The 22,363-nt window shown below is 46.9% G+C and overlaps 1 protein-coding gene across 2 annotated transcripts in view; it reads left to right on the top strand.

Annotated features, from left to right (window-relative positions):
* COL15A1 (collagen type XV alpha 1 chain) overlaps positions 1-22,363 on the top strand; it is a 127,624-nt gene that overhangs the window by 73,644 nt on the left and 31,617 nt on the right. For both annotated transcript variants that reach the window (XM_021927325.2, XM_009188425.4), the window contains 11 exons: positions 2,618-2,671; positions 4,317-4,376; positions 5,589-5,681; positions 6,851-6,976; positions 7,880-7,942; positions 16,507-16,542; positions 16,959-17,099; positions 17,295-17,363; positions 18,182-18,217; positions 18,328-18,411; positions 20,683-20,748. In XM_021927325.2, coding sequence (XP_021783017.2) covers positions 2,618-2,671; positions 4,317-4,376; positions 5,589-5,681; positions 6,851-6,976; positions 7,880-7,942; positions 16,507-16,542; positions 16,959-17,099; positions 17,295-17,363; positions 18,182-18,217; positions 18,328-18,411; positions 20,683-20,748 — 828 coding nt within the window. The remainder of the gene's footprint in view (positions 1-2,617; positions 2,672-4,316; positions 4,377-5,588; positions 5,682-6,850; positions 6,977-7,879; positions 7,943-16,506; positions 16,543-16,958; positions 17,100-17,294; positions 17,364-18,181; positions 18,218-18,327; positions 18,412-20,682; positions 20,749-22,363) is intronic.

Raw genomic sequence — 22,363 nt, forward strand, 5'->3', positions numbered from 1 at the left:
AATAGGAACACTTTTACACTGTTGGTGGGACTGTAAACTAGTTCAACCATTGTGGAAGATAGTGTGGCGATTCCTCAAGGGTCTAGAACTAGAAATACCATTTGACCCAGCCATCCCATTACTGGGTATATACCCAAAGGGTTATAAATAATGCTGCTATAAAGATACATGCACACGTATGTTTATTGCGGCACTATTCACAATAGCAAAGCCTTGGAACCAACCCAAATGTCCATCAATGACAGACTAGATTAAGAAAATGTGGCACATATTGTCTTGGCAATGCAGGCTCTTTTTTTGATTCCATATGAACTTTAAAGTAGTTTTTTCCAATTCTGTGAAGAAAGTCATTAATGGAGATGGCTTTGAATCTATAAATTACCTTGGGCAGTATGGCCATTTTTTTTATTTTTTGTTATTGAAAATCTAAAAATGGAATTTTTATATGGAATACTGTGGAGCCAAATTTTATATGGAATACTATGCAGCCATAAAAAAGGATGAGTTCATGTCCTTTGTAGGGACATGGATGCAGCTGGAAACCATCATTCTCAGCAAGCTATCGCAAGAACAGAAAACCAAACACCGCATGTTGTCACTCATAGATGGGAATTGAACAATAAGAACACCTGGACACAGGAAGGGGAACATCACACACCGGGGCCTTTTGTGGGATGGGGGGAGTGGGGAGGGATAGCATTAGGAGATATACCTAATGTAAATGATGAGTTAATGGGTGCAGCACACCAACATGGCACATGTATACATATGTAACAAACTTGCACATTGTGCACATGTACCCTAGAACATAAAGTATGATAAAAAAATAATAATAATAATAATGAGCTTAAAAACAAAGTATATTCAAACAATGGAACATTATGTAGCTAATAAAATTATACTTGTTAGAAATATTTAATGATGGGGGAAACACTTAGCATATAATGTTAAGTGAAAGAAGCTGGTTATAAATCTGACTATATTGTGTGGTTAACTATTTAAAAATACACACATGCAAAAACACTAGAAGGAAATACCCTTTGTAAATGTTGGCAGCTGTTGCCTCAAAGTGGTGGAACTGTGGAAGGTTGTTAGTTTTTTAATACATTGTGGTTTAATACATTTTCCACTATGGTGGCTTACAATTTTTATGATAGATTTTTTAAAGCTCTGAGAAGGAAGAGAGAGAGAGACAGACAGACACAGAGAGAGTTAGAGATAGAATGAGAGACAGAAAGAGAGAGAGAAACAGAGACATGGTTGATGTCTGATGAAGACAAATTCCTGCTAAGTCCCCACGTTAGGGATCTGCAATGAACTCAGATGAATGCCCTGATTCCTGAGCAGAGTCTAAAAGCACAAGATTGTCAAGAAGGCACCCACCCTGGGATATCTCCAGGATCAGTTTTTTTTGTGTCTTTTTGTTGTTGTTGTTGTTGTTGTTTGTTTGTTTTTTTCTTGAGACAGGGCCTCACTCTCTTGCCCAGACAAGAGTGCTGTGGCGTGATCTCGGCTCACCACAACCTCCACCTCTCAGGCTCAAGCGATTCTCCTGGCTCAGCCTGCGGAGTAGCTGGAATTACAGGCATGCGCTGCTACGGCCTGGCTAATTTTTTTGTTTGCTTGTTTGTTTGTTTTTAGTAGAGACAGGATTTCACCATGTTGGCCATGCTGGTCTTGAACTCCTGACCTCAGATGATTCAGCTGCCTTAGCCTCCCAAAGTGCTGGGATTACAGGCGTGAGCCGCTGCACCTGGCCTCTAGGATCAGTATTGGCAGATATGTGACAGAGCCAGGCAAGCTATACTGCCATGGTGACTCTAGGTCAGTTTGAATCCCAGAGTCACCATGGCAGTATAGCTTGCCTGGCTCTGCCACATATCTGTGGCCAATTTTCTTCACTTCTCTCTGTCTCAGTTGACTCATGCATAAAATGGGAATCATAATCATAGAACCTACCTCTTGATTTGTGAGGATTAAATGAGTTTATACATGGGAAACATGACCCAGCACATAGTACATGCTCAATAAATTAGCTGTCTAGAATTATTTTGCAGATGAGGCCCAAAAAGGATTAGAGCTTTGTTCAAGATCATGTAGCTCCTAGGGGTCCAGTAGGAGTGAGAGCCTTTGTCTCTGGACTTTTTGGTGCTTTGGTTTTCTGCACTGTCTACAACCACTGTCTTCAGACGAGAGCCAGAAGCTGATTAGCAAAGTCCACACTGGTCACAATGATGTCATTACATTTCTAAGGACTGACTAATAGATCTTAGCAAATATATGGAGAATGTTGCCCTGGAAATGAAGTAATATATTTAAAAATCTGTGTTGTGGAACACAAGTGAGAGAGAAGACTGATTGTCAGGTGTGTCAAATGCCAGGCTCTTCCCACTTGTCATTTGGCAAATAGGTACTGAGAGCCTATTATCTGCCAGTGCAGGGGATGCTGCAGTGATCAGGCAGCCTCTGTCTTCACGGGGGTCACTGACTTCAGCCCAGTGCAAGCCCTAGCTCATGCACAGCTCACTGACCAGGACCAGGGAATGTCGTCAGAACTCGGCAGCCCCATGTCCCAAATATGTTGTGGCCATGTTTTAACAAAATCTTCTTGTTTTAGGCTCAGAGAGAACATGTGGGAATGAAAGGACAGGCTGAGCCCAAAGGAGAAAAGGTTTGTGCTGTGACCATCCTGGGGAACACTTTGGCTCCTGATCAAGTGTCCTAAGCATGTTATTTGGGTTTGACTTAGTCCACTCTGATCAAGCGGATCGCAGAAGCAGCAAGAGGGCTAACCCCAAAAGAAATGGACTTGTAGGTCTGGGAGAATCATGAAAAGGGCACTGGGCAGTTCTGGCCGAGGCTTTTCTCACCACCTGGTGGCTGTGGCCAAGTCCCTTGACCTCTCTGGGCCTTGGCTTCTCTATCGAGTATCAAAGGGTCCTATGATTCCAAACCTGGCTCTGCCACACATCTGCGACCAGTTTTCTTCACTTCTGTGTCCGAGCTGTGGGCTCTGTCCCTGATTTTCTTCCTGGGAAAATGTTGGGCAGACAAGGGCTTCTGAGGACCACAGGCCTAGGTTTGCCTTTTTGTAGCTGTGGGATCTCCTGAAAGTTCTTTACTATTTCTTTGCTCCAGTTTCTCCATCTGTAAAATGGGGGTGGTCATGATGACCCTCTGGTGTGGGATGACATGAGGGGATGTTTATGGAAGTGCTTTAGCTGGTGTCAGTCACCGCAGGAATAACAAATTCCTCTTACCAAAACACCTGCTGGTGCTAAGCTGTTCCCAAGGGGATGTGTCGACAGTGACCCCAGTCAAGAGATCCTGCCCAAGGAGCCTGCTCTGGCCATAGGCGGCAACTTGGCTGCCTCTGGGAGCCTTCTCATCCCCACCGTGACCCTGGTCCTCTGCCTGCCTCGCCTCCCTCCAGGCTGCATGGAGGCCATTCCTTGTGGCAGATGATGCTCCCGTCCTGGGACCTCCTGAGTGCCTACGGGGGTATGGGGAAGGGAGGGCCGGGGCTAGGGAGGGCGGTGTCCTCACTTATCTCTGCCTCTGGCCATCTCAGTGGACTTCAGATGCCAGCAGGGCTCTGGGGTGTAGCAGAAGGCTCTGGGAGGAGGCCTCACAACACACAAATTTGGGGACTTTACTGTGGACATTTCCACTCTCCTTTTGGCGGATCTGGCCATCCTGTCACTTTGTCAAAGAAGCCACTTCTCCGGGCACTTTTTGACAGCCAAAACCTCCTGGGATGCCACTCTGTCGTTTTCTTTCATCTGCCTCCTTTCCAAATGTGTGCTTCTGTCATTTGAAAAGCATTTTCTGGGGCACCAGCCTTGTGCCAGGTGCTGGGACCTGGAGGTGATTCAGGCACTGTGCCTGCCCTTGAGGGGCACATGGTCCCAGAGGGGCAGGCTGCGAGCAGAGGTCACAGGCCCTGGTGGGAGGAGCAGGTGGACAGGGCAGGCTTCAGGGGAGTCCAGATTGGGCCTGGGCACTGGTGCTCTAGCAGGGCCCAGACCAGAGGGTGGAGATAAATCCTGGAAGAAGGGAGGGTGTGTGCGATGCATGCTCATGCTGGTCACCTCTTTCCACCACAGCCCGTGCCCTCCAAGTATGGCTCAGAAACAAAGGGCTTCTGAGCCCTGGGGTGGGACAAGGCGTTCCCTCGAGCTGTCTCTGCGAAGGACAATGCCATTTTTCATCCCGGTGTGATCCTGATTTTAAAGATGAGCGTGATTTCTACAGAAAGATGGGGAGATGGAAGGAACAGGGTTCCAGCACTTCACTGAACATTTTGTTCTCTTTAGGGTGATGCTGGGGAGGAGATTCCTGGCCCACCTGAACCTTCTGGGCCTGTTGGACCCACGGTGAGATTTCCATCCAGGCTTGTCACACACACAGGTGTAAGACCAGGGATGCAGCCAAAACAGCCACAGGCTGAGGACTCTCCTTTGTGGCCCCCAAAGTATCTTGCAGTCAGACCCCAGGGCTTTCTGCCTCTGCTAGGACTCTGCAGTGTGCAGCAGCAGAACTGATTTCTATCCAGTTTAAATCCTGTACCTTGAGTGTCCCAGAAGTTCTCCAAACTCAACACTTCCCAAACTGGACTCATGACCCATGCCCCAGACCTGCTTCTCCTCCTGGGTTCCCCATCTCTGGGAATGGCACCCCATCTACCTGGTCAGCAAGAGAGAAACATCCTTGAATAGTCATCTCCCTTCCCCAGCCCTGTCCAGTGTGTCCCCAAGTCCCCCTGAGTCTAGCTGTGTAGTGCCTCCTCCTCTTCTCTTGGGCAATGGCACCAGCCTCCTAACTGGTCTCTCTGCCTCCATATCACCACTTCCCTTCCCCCACACACATGTGCCCACCACCGTGACCTTCCTAAACACAGCTGTAACCCCGAAACCCAGGTCTTCCTTGGTGCCTCTCGGGGGTGCTCAGTACACACACATTCAATGAATAAATTAGGCCCTGCCTGGTTCCTGTCTTCAGGAGTTAAGTACCGGAAAGGTATTTTGGAGATTCCCCTTGTTCTTCAGATACATTTGATGCCATTCAAGTATGCACTGAGGGCTCTCTGGGTGCTCAGCCTCCTGCTGGACTCTGGACACCCAATGTGGCCCAGGTTTGGGCTGGCTCTTGAGGAGCCCTAGTTTAGAGGAGCTGACAGACACACGCAAAACTAAGCTTCAAGTCAAGTGGTCCTAGCATTTCATTGAGAACTTGACAGAGGCTAGTGGGAGCACCAAGGAGGGAGAGAAGAATTCTGCTGGAAACGGGTAGGGAGGGCTTCGTGGAGGAGGAGACTGTGGAATCGGGCCTTGAAGGATGAGTCGGGAATTGAAAGGCAGGAAAGGAGGCTGAGGATATGAGCGGGCTGCACAGCTGGGAGGCGGCAAGGGAGAAGAGTAGCTGTAGAGGGGAGTGGGAGAAAAGTCAGAGAGAAAATGGGGAGCAGAAGTTATCGGGCTACAGGATATAAGAAAAATTTCCCCATTTTGGAGAAAACTTTCAGCGATGTGGCTGTCCTTGGAGTCTGGCAGTTAAATGCAAGTTGTGGAAATTTCTTCTCTCTCCAGGCGGGAGCAGAGGCAGAGGGCTCTGGCCTGGGCTGGGGCTTGGACGTCGGCTCTGGCTCTGGTGACCTGGTGGGCAGTGAGGAGTTGCTGAGAGTGAGTGTGAAAGAGAACACGACCTGGTGTCTGGGACTGCCTTCAAAATAACCCCAGAGGGAGGGAGGTTGGGGCGGGGGACAGATGAAACCGGATTGGCCGCCTCTGGGGTTGTTGGCAGTGAGCTCGTGGGGGTTCATTCTGCTTTTCCCTGTACTTGTATATATGTTTGAAATTGTCCACTTTGATCAGTTGCATCGTAAGTGAGTATGAGCCTACATTTATCTTCAGGACCTCCTCGCCCCACCTTCTTCCTTTTCCCAGTGGGCTTCTGGAGTAGGCTGCCCTGCAGCAGGTGTGCCCAGTGCCCTACACCTCTGCCAATTGGCTTTCGATCCTCCCTCCCCCTCCTCTTACCCTATTCATTAAAGAGAACTGCTGGCCTTGTCTCTGGGTGGCATATTCTACTTCAGCTTCCAGAACCTTCCTGAAATATCCTTCCCTTATGCACCCTCTCCCTGCCTCCCTCTCCAGACTACTCTTTCTCTTTGGTGCCTCTTGCTCCCCTGGCCTCCTGCCAAGGCTGGGGCTCCACCAGCCCTTTCTGAAATTGCCCCCTGGAGAGCTTCTTCCTTCTCTAGCTGCAGCTGGTGCCTCTGTCCCTGAGCACCTGTGCTGAATCCCTGGTTGAAAGCTCCACTTGGCTGCTCCTCTGCCTACTCCTCATGGCCAGGGCTAGAAGGGTTCTGGACTCTGTGGGTAAATGGAATGGGAGTCAAATGAATCTCCCAGCCTGGTGGGATCAGCCAGCCCAGCAATGGTCTAAAAACACTAGTGCGCTTCAGAAAGAGTTTTAACAACAAGGCTACACAACAAGCAGTTTTTGACTGACCTCACAGTTAATCAGAAAACTAAGTTCGCCAGGGCACCTCTCAGTATTCCAGCTAATTGGGTCTTTCTTGTATTCAGACTTTTGGGAGAAAACACACTATGATGGGCTCAGAAAGACCGAGATTCAAATCCCAGTTCTCCTATTAACTAGCTGTGTGTCTGAGAGCCCTTGAGTCGCATGGTCTCACTGAGCCTCAGTTTCCCCATCTGCTCAGTGGGAACACCAAACCCTACTTGTAGGATTGTTGTAAGAATTTGAGAGAATGTAGGAAGCACATATATTCAGTATCTCATTCGGTATTCCCCCACTGTTTCTAACAGAGTCTCCGTGTTTTTAGGGTCCTCCAGGGCCCCCAGGGCCACCTGGCTTACCTGGGATTCCAGGAAAACCAGGAACTGATGTTTTCATGGGACCCCCTGGATCTCCTGGAGAGGATGGACGTGCTGGTGAACCCGGGCCCCCGGTGAGCAACTGAAGTCTTCTCCCCATCTCTGCGACTGTGGGACTTCCTTTAGCCAGGGAGGGGTGTACAGATGGCAATACCCAGCACTGTCCAAGTTTCGCGATGAGGAGAGAGCAGCTAGCTGTTTGTAAACAGAAATCCTCCTCATCTGAATCATTGCTGAGATTCAAAAGAAGCAGCAGCCAAGAAAAACATCATCCTACATATTGTTTTGCTGCTTTATCATAATCAGTACAGATGGTCCCCTACTTACAAATGGTTCAACTTAAGATGTTTTTGACTTTACAATGGTGCAAAGTGATACACATTCAGTAGAGACTGTACCTTGAGTACCCATGCAGCCATTCTGTTTTCACTTTCAACACTTTATTATAAAATAGGCTTTGTGTTTGATGACTTTGCCCAACTATAGGCTAATGGAAGTGTTCTGAGTATGTTTAAGGTAGGCTAGGCTAAGCTATGATGTTCAGTAGTTTAGGTGTATTAAATGCATTTTGGAGTTAAGATATTTTCAGCTTACAATTGGTTTATCAGATATAGCCCCATTGTAAGTCGAGAAGCGTCTGTACAGGAGACACAGATTCATAAAGAATCTTGGAATCATAGGCCATCAGGGCTGGGCCTGGGGTAGGAGACCCTTGGAGACCATGTGGTCCAACTCTGCCTCTAACTTCCCCATAGAGGAGGAATGTGATCCAGAGAGTAAAGGACTGTTAACCGCAGGTGCACAGTCAGCAGTGACCCAGCCTGGGCCAAGGACTAGGTTCCTGCCTTGCACCTGACATGAGGCCTTGGGCCCACCATCCTCACCTGCCTCCCAACCCTGCCCTCCTTTTCTAGCAAGCATGTGTACATGATTCTCAGCAGAAATGTTGTGGGTTGATTTTCACTGATGTTCCCCAGGGCCCTGAGGGACAGCCTGGAGTTGATGGAGCCACCGGCCTTCCTGGGATGAAAGGGGAGAAGGTACGGGGAACACAGGAGGGTCCTAACACATGGGTGTCACCGGGCCCACACTATTCTCTCTGACCCCTAAGCCTGACCTTGCCTCTTATGTGACTGACCCCCTGGCCTTCTGAAATCCCCTGCTGGCCACTTCTGCTGAATGTCCCCATCAGGGGACTCATCATGCCCAAGCCTGAACTCAGCACCTTCCCTGCCCACTCTTGTGTGTCCCTAGCCTCAGTGAATGGCATTGCCATCTACCTGGTCACCTAGAGCCAGAAATGGAATCTTCTCTAACTCCTCCTTCCCTCCCTTTCCTGCTATGATTGGTCAGTGCCAAGATGGCCCAGTCTGACCCCCACATCTCTCACCTTTCTCTCCCTACTGAGCTGGACTCATCTCTTCTCACTCTTACGGTGGCCTTGGGCTCCCCGTCGCTGTCCCATTCTCTCCACCCACCCTCCAGCCTCCTGACCAGTTCACCTTCTTGTAGTAAGCTCTCGTCAGCCCCTGCCCTGGCTACTGAGAAAAGATCAAGGGCTCCACTGCCTGCAGGACACACCCTAGCTCTGTGCAGACCACTGGCCCTTCCTGATTCTCACGAGCTGCCACTCTAGCGCATCCCCCAACTCCTCACATGGCCTCTTGGCCGGTGGGCTGGTTCTGCCCAAATGCTCTGGGCATGCTTTTCCCTTCTGGCCTCCTGGCCTTTGCACATGGTTTTCTCCCTGTTTGGGATATCCTTTTCCTTTTCTCATCCTCCAAGACCCAGTTCAGATACATCCTGTGGGGAGCTCTCCCTGACTCATGAGCAGAAAGCACCCTTCCTTCCTCCGCTTTCTATGAGCATCATAGGAAGTTCCCATGCTACTGACAGTGACACTAAAGGTGTTAGCTAACCTGTCTGCTCCTCACTGCCACCCTGACATAGAGCATGTAGTACTGCCTCTCTCTCCTTAGAACCTAGCACAGGCCTCTATTAGTGTTTGATGCATGAATGAAATTTCCTTTGGACACCGTTAGTCCGCTTTTGCCAGAGTCTGGCCTGCCTTCATCCTCTTCATTCTCTGCCTGTGTAAGCTGGTCCTGCCTCCTGTCTGCAAGCCTGTGCTGGTGCTACCTGGGGCATGTGTGTGTAGGGGGTGGTTCCTGCCTCTGCAGTGTTCACAGCTTGATGAGATAAGCCATGTCTGTCAAAGGAAGGCAATAAAGACAAGGTGAGCCCTGGGCTAGGGATGCGATCAATGGGTTTTACTGGGGCCTAGAGGAGGAAGAGTCCCTCTCAGCTGGGATCGGAAGTGGGGCCTTCTGTGAACCTCTCATGGATAAAGACGTGGAAAATGCTGACTCTGTAGACACCGCCATTATTGCTGAACTGAATTTCTAGTTTCCGTCAGCTCTGGAGTATGTTTATTTTAATTGGAGCCATAACTCAATTTTCGTGGAAAGCTTATTTCTCAGAAAAAGAAACAATTGTCAAGCTTTATAGAACTCATTTTACGTGTACCAACGGATTCATAAGAAATTAAATTTTGCAGGAAGCACCACAGACCTACACTCTTCTTACCTGTTCTTCTTCCAGGCTTCCCCCACCCACCCACACACATCCCTCCCATACTCTGTCTCAAACTTAAAGATACCCACACCCACAACTGCATACAAAACACCCTTGCACACACACTCTGCAGCTGCTTGAAGAATCAGCAGTGCACGAAGCAGCAGGCTTGCCTAGGGTGAATGTTGGAGATCAATCATATTTGTTTCTGAAATTTGCTATGCATCTCAATTTGTTGCACTGTGCACATATGAGGTTTTCTGACTAGTAAAAGCAGACTTGGAAAGAACTTGGAAATGTGCATTTGGAGACCTGGTGGGAAACCTTGCACATGATATTTACCTTAAAAACAAAACAAAACAAAACCAAAAAAACCCAATAAACCAAGGTACATATTCAGTATGTAAAAATGACAAAAAATGTGTTAAAGGAAATGAATAACTTCAGGGCTGTAATAGATCATAAGATCCAATGACTCCCCATCAACAATATCTTTCCTTCAACTTGCATACCTCTAGTGACAAGGAACTCATCTCCTGCCCAGGGAGTGCCTTGCACCGTTGGATGGATCCACTTGTAGGGAAGTCTTTCCATTTGCTGTGGTGAAATCAGCCTCCCTTCTCTTTAGCACAGCACATAGACCAAGCTAGGCAGTTACCTAAAATGGAGTTTTCCCTACAAAGAGTAAGGTTCAGGTTATTTAGCTGGAAAAAAATGTTTTGTATATAATAATTATTATTATAAAATATGAGATTGAGATAAAAATATGATGCTTATTAAGAATTCATCAAACATCTTAAGTATGAGCTAAGCTATGAGGACACAAAGTCGTAAGAATGATATAACAGGCTGGGTGCGATGGCTCACACCTGTAATCCCAGCACTTTGGGAGGCTGAGGTGGGCAGATAATGAGGTCAGGAGTTGAAGACCAGCCTAACCAACATAGTGAAACTTCATCTCTACTAAAAATACAAAAATTAGCCAGGTGTGGTGGCACACACCTATAATCCCAGCTGCTTGGGAGGCTGAGGCAGGAGAATCGCTTGAACCCGGAAGCTGGAGATTGCAGTGGGTCAATATCATGTCATTGCACTTCAGCCTGGGTGACAGGGTAAGACTCCATCTCCAAGAAAAATTTAAAAAAGATTGATACAACAGACTTTGGGGACTTGGGGAAAAGGTGGGAGGGGGTGAGGGATAAAAGAGTACAGATTAGGTACAGTATACCCTGCTCAGGTGATAGGTGCACCAAAATCTCATAAATCACCACTAAAGAACTTACTCATGTAACCAAACACCATCTGTTCCCAAAAAAAACCCTATTGAAATTACAAAAATTAAAGTATTTTTAAATGGTACCTCAAAAAAATTTATCAAATAGATTATTCTATGCTGAGTTCGATGATAGAAATATTCCTTACTTTATTTTTCCCAAATCAAGATGAGCAACTAACTCCAAGATCTTTAGCCCAAGAAGGAATAGGTGAGGAGTAGCCTGCTTTCTCAGCGGTAGAATGTTTCTAGAAAGAATGCAGAAGAACTTGCTGGAGAAGACGGATCTCTGAAAAATCATTTCTTTCTGCTTTTGCCCCGCAGATTCTACCATTCAGTTCTTTGGAACACACCTGACACTGTTAACAGTTGTTGATTTTCTATTTTCAGAATCTAAGTCATTCATGTTATTCTGCAGTCTCAAAAGGTACTGGGACACCCAGGCAGGAAAGAGTTTGTGCTTGGAAATTTTCTTCAGTGTCCGAAATTACTGAGGAATGCTGAATTGCCAGTAATTGCCTTTGAGTAATTTCACTGAGCTGCCAAACTGTCATTGTAAAATCAGCTTCTGTCTTTTCCACTGATGTAAGAGAAATACAATTAAATCATCATCACCTTCCCTTTCTCCAAGCAATCCCAGTTGGTCTCTGAACAATTCTCTAAACCTTGTATAAGAAAGGATAGAGAAGTAAGCTGCTTTTGCCTAGGACCCAGTAATGGGTTTAGACCTTCTAACAACATGTTTAAAAGAAACACTGAAATAGTTGCCTAATTTCCTATTTTATATCTTCTTTCATCATCAGAAGTGTTTGGTTCAATATCTGGATTATAGGCCTCCATAAAATTAAATAGATGGCTGGGTGCAGTGGTTCACACCTGTAATCCCAGCACTTTGATAAGCCGAGGTTGGTGGATCACCTGAGGTCAGGAGTTCGAGACCAGCCTGGTCAACATGGCAAAACCCCATCTCTACTAAAAATACAAAAAATTAGCTGGGCGTGGTGGCGGGCACCTATAATCCCAGCTACTCGAGAGGCTGAGGCAGGAGAATCGCTTGAATCTGGGAGGCCGGCATTGCAGTGAGCAGAGATCATGTCATTGCACTCCAGCCTGGGCAACAAGAGCGAAACTCCACCTCAAAAAAAAAAAAAAAAAATCAAATACAATTACATAGTCAATTGTAACAGAAAAGAAACTGGTTATCAGTATTACAAACAGCAGAAGGAAAACCAACAGACATCCACAAGGCAGTAAGATGTGCTGTCTCAGAAGCCACAAGGGAAAAAAGAATTCTCGTCTCCATTAGGTTCTTTGAGGTTCCTGTGTGCTGAAATTGAGTAATGTCCTTAGAAAATCCAATTCACCACAGTAAGCCAACATTTTGAATCAATTCTAAACCACGATGTTGTAACACACAGCACTACTGTACCTCATTCCTTTGCAATGTTTCCATTAGTGAACTGATATCTCCATATTTCATCACTTTTAAAACCATACTTGCAGCTCTGCTATTTGGAATTCCAGGATTGCATGCATGCCCTCACTGCACAAAAATTCTCTCATTAAGAAATAATGTACAACTCCAACATCACCATTTTGGGAATAGGAGCCTTCCCTCAGCCTGTTCATTGGAGCTCCTCCTTTTCACTCTGCCTGTTCACATAAATTCCAGTAAGGTGGGCTCTTCTACCCACAAGTTAATCTACTCATGGTCCCAGCTGATGGCCATCTTATCTGTGGGTCAATGGAATGGATTTGAATAGTCTCTTTTTACCATGTCTAAGCTAGATAAAATCATCTAAGACCATAAACCAAGGCCCATGATATCTTCTAGAACTTCCTTTGAAACTCTATAAGATGCACTCTTGATTGGAAAGGAATGAGGAAGCCAACTGAAACAATTCAGTTTTTCACTTTATGGACATAATTTTCTGTAACAAGATCAGCTGGCAACGCAGCTACAAGGTTTTTAGAGGGAGGCTATTTTAGTTTCTGTTTCACAACAATCTTGATGGTAGTTTGACTTGTTACTGAAAAGATGCACAAGATTGTCACTTTCATTGAAGACAGATTGCAATGGGCAGCCAGCAACAAGCCAGTCATACCCAAGAGAAGCAGACATAGCAACTGCAGCCTCTGGGTTAGGCAGTAAAATGGGCATCCAGTTATTGCAGTCATGTTTCCACTGCAGGTGGAAGGCCACGCTTAGTTTCCCCCTGGTGAGGCTGGCCAGCAGGGAGGTGACAGAGCCCAGTCACTGTCACTTCCTTCACCGAGCACACCTTCTCCTCCCACCTCCCCAGAATGGCCAGAGTGTCCCTGCTGGCTCCTTTGCAAGAGAGGCACCAAGGTTCTATGAGGCTGCCCTGGGAGACCTTATGGAGGGCTTCGATTGCAGAAATTCCTTGCCAGTCCAGCCTCAGAGCCTGCCTCCAGAGCCTGGTGCCTCACCTGGAAGCCCAGCCCACCCTCAGCCCCTGTGATCCCCATTCCTAGGCCAAGAACTGGGTAGCGTGTCGCAATAGGAAAACACTGCAAGAGATGGGACCTTTCCCTTGCCCCCCGCATGCTCCCAGACGTGAGGCATTTGTCTTCCTCCAGCATCAGGCAGAAGCCCTCACCTAGCAAATCCACGAACCTCACCCATGGGAGCAGCCAGTTCCCTGGGGAAGGTTATCACAGCTACCAAGCAAACGACATGGGCCCAGGTCTGTGAAGGAGAAAGGGGGAGATTGTTGCGTGGTGTTACCTGTTGTGTGCAGGCAGTTTTGCTGGACACACCATGGCCTCATCTTTCTCATCTACCCTGAGAGCTTTGCTTAGGCTCATACTCAACTAGAGTCTCAGAGTTTCAGAACTGGAAGGAACCTGCAGATTGCTTTAGTCCCTTTTTTTCTGTGCCCTGGCAGAGCCATGGGACTTTGTGGAAGTGCCTTAGGGCTGGTAGGTGAGCGACAGAGCAACTCTACTTCAAGCATTTATTAAAATTAAATTTTAATTATAAAAGTAATATATGAATATAGTTTTCATTGCCTCCTGTGTCCTATTTCCTCTTTAATTATTTTTGTTAGAGTAGGTCCTCCAGTCATATTTTCACAGACTGTCTGTAGATGGCAAATTTTCTGAGACCCTGGATTTTTTAAAATGTTTTTATTTTCTTCTCATTTGGTTGAGTATAGAATTCTGGGTTGAAAGTCATTTGCCCTTGATGATTTGAAGATGATCACCATCATCTTCCAACATCCAGTGTTGCCAACACAAAGTCAGATTCACTCTGATTCTCACTCTATTGGAGGTCGTCTGATTTTTCTCTTTGGCAAATTTGGGGATTTATTTTTCTTTATTCTTGGTGTTTAAAAATTCCTCTGCATTGTTACTAAATGTGGATTCTTATTTTTATTTATTTATTTATTTATTATCATTATTATTATTATTTTGAGACAAAGTCACGCAGTGGTGCGATCTTGGCTCACTGCAACCTCCTTCTCCCAGGTTCAAACGATTCTCCTGCCTCAGCCTCCTGAGTACCTGGGATTACAGACGCACACCACCACACCCAGCTAATTTTTGTATTTTTAGTAGAGACGGGGTTTCACCATGTTGGCCAGGCTAGTCTCAAACGCCTGACCTTGTGATCCACCCGCCTCAGCATCCCAAAGTGCTGGGATTACAGGCCTGAGCCACTGCGCCCGGCCAATGTGAATTATTTTTTAAATGTATTATTTCATTTATCCTTCTTGGTACTCTATGGACTTTTTTGGGAGGGGTGGGGTTTGGGGGGTGCCTTTTAATCTGGAGACTTCTGTGTTTTTTCAGAAAATTTAAACACTGCATTCCTTCTATCTCTTTATTCTCTCCTCTGCCACTCCAATTAAACCAATGTTGGAACTTCCAATTGTGGCTTCCGTCTCTCTTACTACTTTGTCATTCTGTCTAGGTCTTTTTACCCTCTCATGTTGCTTTCTGGGAGAATTCTGTAGCCTGATCTCTGTATTAATTCTCTCTTCAGGTGGGTCTATTCTGTTATGCAGTCCTTCTGCAGAGTTCTGTATTTCGACAGTTTTCTATTTATAATTTCCAAGATCTCTAACTGGTTCTTTTTCATAACCACTGTTTTTATTTCATAATGGTGTGTCTTTGTTTCATGGCTATGTTATCCTCCCTTTTCTCTGTGAGAATGTATGTCTTACACTCAATGTCCTATTGGATTGTTTTCTTAACTCCATTTCCTTGGATGTAATTCTATAGTTGAATTAGTTGTTTCTCACAGTGTTGCCTTGCCTCAGATGTTTGTGTTTCTCTCTTGTGTGTTTACTTGTGAAATTGGGATCCTGCCTTAGCCTGTTTTCTGCCTCTGTTGGTGCAGACTGTTGGGAGGTAGGCAGTAGCCCCTTCTGAGACATGCAGGGTTCAGGAAGGGGGTGGAAGGAATAAGATGTGCCATCAAGCAGGGCACCTCAGTGGCTCATCTTCCGTGTGTAGGGTGCTCCTGGACCTCACAGAGTTTCCTAGTCATCTGGGGCTCTGCCCTATGTCTTTGGCCCAATAAGCAACTCTTATTTTTCTGAAATTAAGGTACCCCTATTTTCTCCTTGGCAGGAGTGAGGGTGGGAGGGGAGGGGAGATGGGCAGGGCTGGACAGCTAGCTTCCTGCAGAATTTCAGCCTGTCTCCCTTCTGGGGCCCAGGGGCCACATCATGCACCTGACTTCCATCACGGCTTTGCAGCAGACTTTTCTCCCTTTGGGTTCTCTTGATGGCTGAGGCCCCTGTCTTCAAATTCCCTGTTTTCCCTTTGCCATTTCTATTTTGGATCTAATGCCACTCCCCATCTTATTTTTGAGCATGGCTATTTTAGAACTATCCATTCTCACATTTCCATGGATTTGATATAAGAAGGAGACTGTAGCCCAGAAACAATAATGACTGGGGGAAAGACATAGTCTTTGATGGCTGGTACATCAGCATCGCTCTCAGGATCTCCTGTGTGGCCATGCAATTGCTGACTTCATCTCTTGCAGCTGCATTTGTGGTTTTCTCAGAGATTCTCCATCTGGGGCCCCCCTACCGCAGTCCTCTGATGTAGGCCAGCGTCCCCATAGCTGACCACTCATGACCACCCATGCCCTTTGGTCCTCCCCTCTGCTTGGAGCTCACAGCAGACTCCTTTCTGTGAGATCTCCATCTAACCCCCGGGAAACTGTAGTGTGGTCCCCACGGGGCATGGCCATGCAATCTGCTCTCATGCAACCTCCTCCCTGGTTCCGTCTTCTGGGGACTACTCCAGCCAGCTTTGGGTCTTTAGTTCTTTCCAGAAGACAGCCAGTCATCATCCCCCATATTTCCAAAAATCTAGGGGATACATTTCAGATCTTGAAGCCCCTTCCCTCGCTTTAGAGTGGGTGAAGTACCCTCTACCTCCGTCACGGGAAGGGGACCACTCCAGTCCACTGGGAGCTCTCCAAGCGAAGTCTTCTATGATCTCTCCCTCGTTAATCTTTAACTTCTCTGGTTTACTCTTGAGGTAGGTGATGAGCTGATGGCTGAAAATTGGGTTTCACAAGCTTTCAGCAGGACCTGCCCAACAGACTGGCCCCTATTGTAATGTATTTGGTTTGGAGACACCAAAAGTCTGAGACAGAAGGAGTCCTATTTTAATATCCTATTACCTAAGAGCCCATAATTGTGCATTGACTTCAGAACATACCCAATGAGATATGCATTAATTGGTCCTTGTTTTTGTTTTTGTTTTTTTCAGGGAGCAAGAGGGCCTAATGGCTCAGTTGGTGAAAAGGTAAAACAAAAAAAAAAGAGCTTTCTTCTCCCTCCTTCCCTTTCTTTGAGTTTACTATAATTGGACTGCTGGTCTGGAATATTGAACATATAAATGTCAAGGAACAGAGAGGAACACATCTCAAAGGAATTGCTCAGAGAAGGCAGAACAGCTGGGGATGGTGGGGAGTAAACACCCTTCGATGTTTTCTCCTTCCTCACCCCTCCCTCCAAATGCATTCAGATGAGTGCATCAGCTTATCTCCAAGTGAAATGTCAATTAACAAGACAGCTGTTTCTGTACCATTAAGCAGTACCGATCGGAGAATTCATCAACCTAATTAACTTCAAAGAGTGATTTTCTGATTCAGGCATGCGTGTTGTTCCTTCCATGAGTGAACCCAGGGCTGGATAATCAGCCTGCCCTCTTTCCTACAGGGTGACCCTGGCAACAGAGGCTTACCTGGACCCCCGGGGAAAAAGGGACAAGCTGGCCCCCCTGGGGCCATGGGACCCCCAGGGCCTCCTGGACCCCCTGGGCCCCCAGGCCCTGGATGCACAATGGGACTTGGATTCGAGGTACTTTTCCCCTTTTCTGTGGTTATAAAAATGATGTGTACTAAGGGCTCCTGGAAAGACCAGCTAGCTAAACCCTGGTTTCAGGGCAGAGGCTGTGCAGATTCCCCTGTGAGCTGCCAGCTTCCAACACCACACCTGGCACAAGTAGGTGCTCAGGAACTGGACCTGAAATTCTCATTCTTGCTCGTTCCCCAGGATACCGAAGGCTCTGGAAGCACCCAGCTATTGAGTGAACCTAAACTCTCCAGACCAACGGCTGCAATCGTAGGTCACCTCTGAAACCTTCATTATGAGGGTTGTCACACTGTCACGCTACAGTGAGGAAGCTGTGGGCTGCATCCCGGCTCTGCCACTCTCAATAACTCACCTTCTCTATGCCTCCAGCCCCCAGCTGTGCAATAGGGAAATGAGATGCTCTTTACAGCTTGTGTCTTTGAGGAGCAGCGTAGAAGTTTTGCAGAAAACATGATGTGGAAAGAGAACGTGAAAATCATTTTTATCTCTCTTCATCTATTTCTCTCTCTCCCTCTCCCACTTCAGTCTCTTACCACTAAGCATCTCGACTTATTCCTCCCTCCGTTTGCGCCATTCAATGCACACACTTTGCCCCAGGTCAAAGCCCTGCGCTCCTGACAGGTGCCCCTCCCTACTGCCTCCAGCCCCTGGCAGGTGTTGTCCATCTCCTACCATGATGTGATGCGGGCTCTCAGGAGGACCAATCCCCTGGATTTCATTCTCTTTGTTAAATGGGACCCAGAGCTGAGCCTTTTAGTCTAGGAGGGAGCAGCACGGCCCCTCCCATGACTGAATGAGCAGACATCCCTCATTCCCCAGAGGCAAAGGGCCCTAAGATTCAGGGTCAAGAGGACCCTCACCCAGTGCTGGGAGAGGGCCTCTGATTCTCTCACTCTGTGGGGTGTTGCTTCCTTCTGACTCCAGAAGGGGTATTTTTCACTTATCCTTGGTTCCCATTGCCTAAGACAAAATAAGCATAAAAACTTAGGAGGAGATACCAAGATGAGAGGCTAGATGGAGGTGAGCAAAGTGACTAGAAGAATATTTATGTTTGTTTATTTTTCCAGGGTCCCAAAGGAGAGAAAGGAGACCAGGGACCCAAGGTGAGATTACAGAGATCACAGAGGTGGGGGCGGGAAGGCTTTCCCGCCTGGTTCTAGGAGCATCATCCCTGTACAGTGAATTTTTTCTCACTTCTCGCTGCTTTGACCAGGGAGAAAGGGGGACGGATGGAGCCAGTATTGTGGGACCTCCTGGGCCGAGAGGGCCACCTGGGCGCATCGAGGTCTTGTCTAGTGTGAGTATCATCCAGGTCAGAGCTTGTCTACATATTTTCCAGCTTTGCCAAAGGGAAGAGAAGGTTGTCCATGACTTCAGAGCTGCTGGCTATGCAGGGGGCATGTAGCCAGTGCCTGGTGTTAGAACTTCCACCTGCCAGCACCTGTCTGTTCCTCCCCCAGTTCCGCTGTTCTCTCACATGGTGCTTCCAGATTTGTCTCTTCTGATTAGCATTTGGGGTCAATTGAAAAAACAGGCTAGGAGTATTAGACATGTTGGGGCCTTGAAAAAGCCCCAGATAAGCAGTGCACGCCTTCCCCAGCCAAGTGCAGAGCACATTGAGAAATAAAGCCAAAGATGAGGAGGTAGGCCCAGATACCACCTTGATTACTGATGGAGGTTAGGTGGAGGGACTTCACCCAGTGGGAGAGCCACATGTTCCCACCAATCAGATGGATTTATCCATGGATTGATGGATGTGCTTCCCAGAGGCAAGGAGATCTGAAGGAAAGAAGTGTGACTGAGCTGGGCATGCCCCTTGATGCTTTCCAAACTGCCCATCAGGAAGGTCCCTCCACCTCACCATGGAGAGGGTACAGAAGCCAAGAGAAGCCAAGGATTACATCTTTCATGTCACAGGAAACATCTTTGTGTGCTACCTTTAGATGGCTCTTTGATAGTCTGTTAAAACTAAAGCTAAAAATACCCATTCTCCAAAACCCCACATGGGAAGATGTCCACACAAATGGAGGAAAGCATCTTCTTCCCAACTCTCCTCGACAAGGAAGGCAGTAACTTCATCCTTCAAACCCCCGTCATGGTAAAGCAATGGCCTATTTACATGTCTGACTCCTCCACCTGCCCTCTGGGGTTTTTTTTCTTCTCTGTATCCCCACCACTGGCCTCATAGTGCTGGTTTAATCAGTGTTTGCTGGATGAAATGTTGGGTGTCATTGAATTATCTATTCCTATTTAAATACTCTGGCATAAGCACTCATGAGCATGCACTCTGCATCGGGTCCATGCTAGGCTCTGTGGGTGTAAAGATAAGTAAGGCCAGGCGCAGTGGCTCACACCTGTAATCTCAGCACTTTGAGAGACTGAGGCAGGAGGACTGCTTGAGCCCAAGAGCTCGAGACCAGCCTGGGCAACATAGCAAGACCCTGTCTCTGATATTAAAAAAGTTTCTAATTAAAAAAATTAAAAATACAGATAAGTAAGACAGAGTTCCTACCTTCAAGGAGCCTCCAGTGAAGTCAGGAGAAAGGCTGTAACAGAGCTGTAACTGAGAGGCAAAGGAACACAAAGACGGGAACAAGGGAGAAAAGACTGTTTGGGATATGAGGAATCAAGGAAGACTTCCCGGAGGAAGTATCTTTGAGCAGGGACTGGAAAGCTGAGAAGGAGTTTACCAGGTAGGCATGGAGGCTAGAACTTCCAAAGTTCTAGTGGCAGGGACGCCCTGAGCCAAAGCAGAGAGTAGGACAATGTGGTGTGTGCTCCAGGCCCAGGGAGCTGACTGGCAGGAGATAGTGTGTATGGTCGTGTGTGGAGAATGATGGAAATTGGAGAGAAGGCTGGAATGTGGGCTGGGACCAGATCGTGTCCTTTTGATATTAAGACATCACATCATGAAAAATCCTGGCCCTTCAGAGAGAAATAACATCATGCTGGTAGACCACAGAAAGACAAGCCCCAAATAACTGGAAAAAGGATGACTAAAGTTAGAAGAAAAAAAAAAAAACATGATTTTTAAAAATCAAATATGTGTAAGTGTGCCGGGAAAAAGGTAATCTCGTGTACTTCTGGTGGAAGTGTAAATTGGCCCCTTTGGATGGCTCTTTGGCAGTCTTTTAAAGCTAAAAATATCCATATTCCAAAATTCCACATGGAAAGATCTCCACACAATATGGCCGAGTGAAAAAAGCAAGTTGAGGAGTAATAGAGCCTGATGCCATTTATGTAAAATAACCACATGGACAAACACACACACCCCAACACTGTGTTTTCTGTGGGTGCATGTAATATGTATATGTTTAAATTCTAAAAAGAGAAGACATTCGGATATTGTGTGATGTAAAAATTAAGTAAAGGAGGAAAGTGCGAAGGCGGCTGGGAGCTGTTTTATAGGAAGGGGGCGGGAGAGCTGTGTTTGGCAGTGGGCTGAGGGCGTTCTCAGTGTCTGCGGTGTTCTGCTATGCTGGGTGACTTTAATTAAAGCTTTGTTGCCAGGAACAAGGCAGAACACATGCCATCCTTTGTCCTCATTGTCTGATTTTTCTCTTTTCAGTCCTTGATCAATATCACCCATGGATTCATGAATTTCTCGGACATTCCTGAGCTGGTGGGGCCTCCGGTTGGTATCTACAGCTGCCTCAGAATGTGGCTTTTCCCCAGACGCCCCTGTTGAAACAAAGTCGGGTTACTCTGGAATCCCTTTAGCTCCTGAAGCACAGAGCTAGGATATATCAAATAGAATGGAAAGAAAGCTTTCCACTTTTTGAAAAGTTGCTTTCACATTAATTTGATCATGTGGAAAGTTGTGTCCAAAGCAGTGGAAGCTTCCAGTCCTGTGCACCAGAAATATGTGTCCTGGAAATCAGAGAATGCCAAGTAACAAACAAATAATGTCTGTTGCACACGTTTGGCCTGCTTTTGTTTACATTATCTTATTTCACAGAATAGGAGGAGCCTGGAGACATCTTTCCTTGTGCTCAAGGGAAACTGGAGTGTGAGGAGGAAATGGACTCATTCTAGTCTTTATAGCCCCATTTTAGAAATCTGGAAATTATCTGTGTGTTAATTTCCAGATCTCTAAAATGGGGCTATAATGTGTGTAAGAAACATACATTATTTTTGGCCAGACGTGGTGGCTCACGCCTGTAATCCCAGCACTTTGGGAGGCTGAGGCAGGCAGATCACGAGATCAGGAGTTTGAGACCAGCCTGGCCAACATGTTGAAACCCTGTCTCTACTAAAAATACAACAATTAGCTGGGCGTGGTGGCGTGTGCCTATAATTCTAGCTACTCGGGAGGCTGGGGCACGAGAATCACTTGAACCTGGCAGGCGGGAGTTGCAGTGAGCCAATATTGCACCACGGCACCCCAGCCCTGGGTGACAGCGAGACTCTGTCTCAAAACAAACAAACAAAAAACCCGAAATACGCATTATTTCTGCATGTTGGCAGAGTTGACTCATGGCACAATGGCCCTTAGACGAAGGAATCTTCCTCCTACAGCCTGTAGAATAAATCCTCATTGCATCTCCCAGCATCTGCTGGTCAGCAGCAGGGAAAGGAAGGAGCTCTGGCTTTGGGAGCCTTGGGGTTCCAGCCCCATCTTCTCCACACACCACTCTAAGCCCCTGATTCTCTTCTCTGATGACACTTCACCAGCCTTTGAGGCAACTTGTAAGAAATGAGGGATGTGAAACTGCTTAGCACACTGTGACGCTCTGTGCAAGTCATTGTGGAGACAGGTTTATACCTTCACAGCTGTGCAATGCAGATGTCCCAGCCTCTCCTGCAGATCCCCGTGAGGTTGCCCTGAAGCCCATTCATCCAGGGGAAAATCTAGTGCTGCCCCAAGATTCCTGCAAATATCTGCAGACTCTTCTGGCACCAGGTTTCTCCCCTGCTGAGTGACCTCTCATTGTGAGCTATCTTCCTGTCTCCTCTGTACTGCATCCATTTGATTTCCATGAAAACAAATAATCCAAAATACCTCAATAATGAAACCCTAGAGCAAACCAGATAACAAGTGAAAGTTTCTTCCCAAGAGGTCTTTGTTTTCCCCAAGCTATTGGAGGTTTCGGGTATTAGGTGGGTGGATACTGAAGCAAAACACAGACAGACTAAAACCAGAGATTGGGCATCCCTGTCCTCACAGTCCCTGGGCCTTGTCTGCCTGCATTACCATGCCTCCACCCCTTCTCTCTTTTCCTTGCTTTCTTTCCAGTCGCTGTCCTCCC

Source organism: Papio anubis, chromosome 13 (assembly GCF_008728515.1).
Source record: "Papio anubis isolate 15944 chromosome 13, Panubis1.0, whole genome shotgun sequence".
Classification (NCBI taxonomy): Eukaryota; Metazoa; Chordata; class Mammalia; order Primates; family Cercopithecidae; genus Papio; species Papio anubis.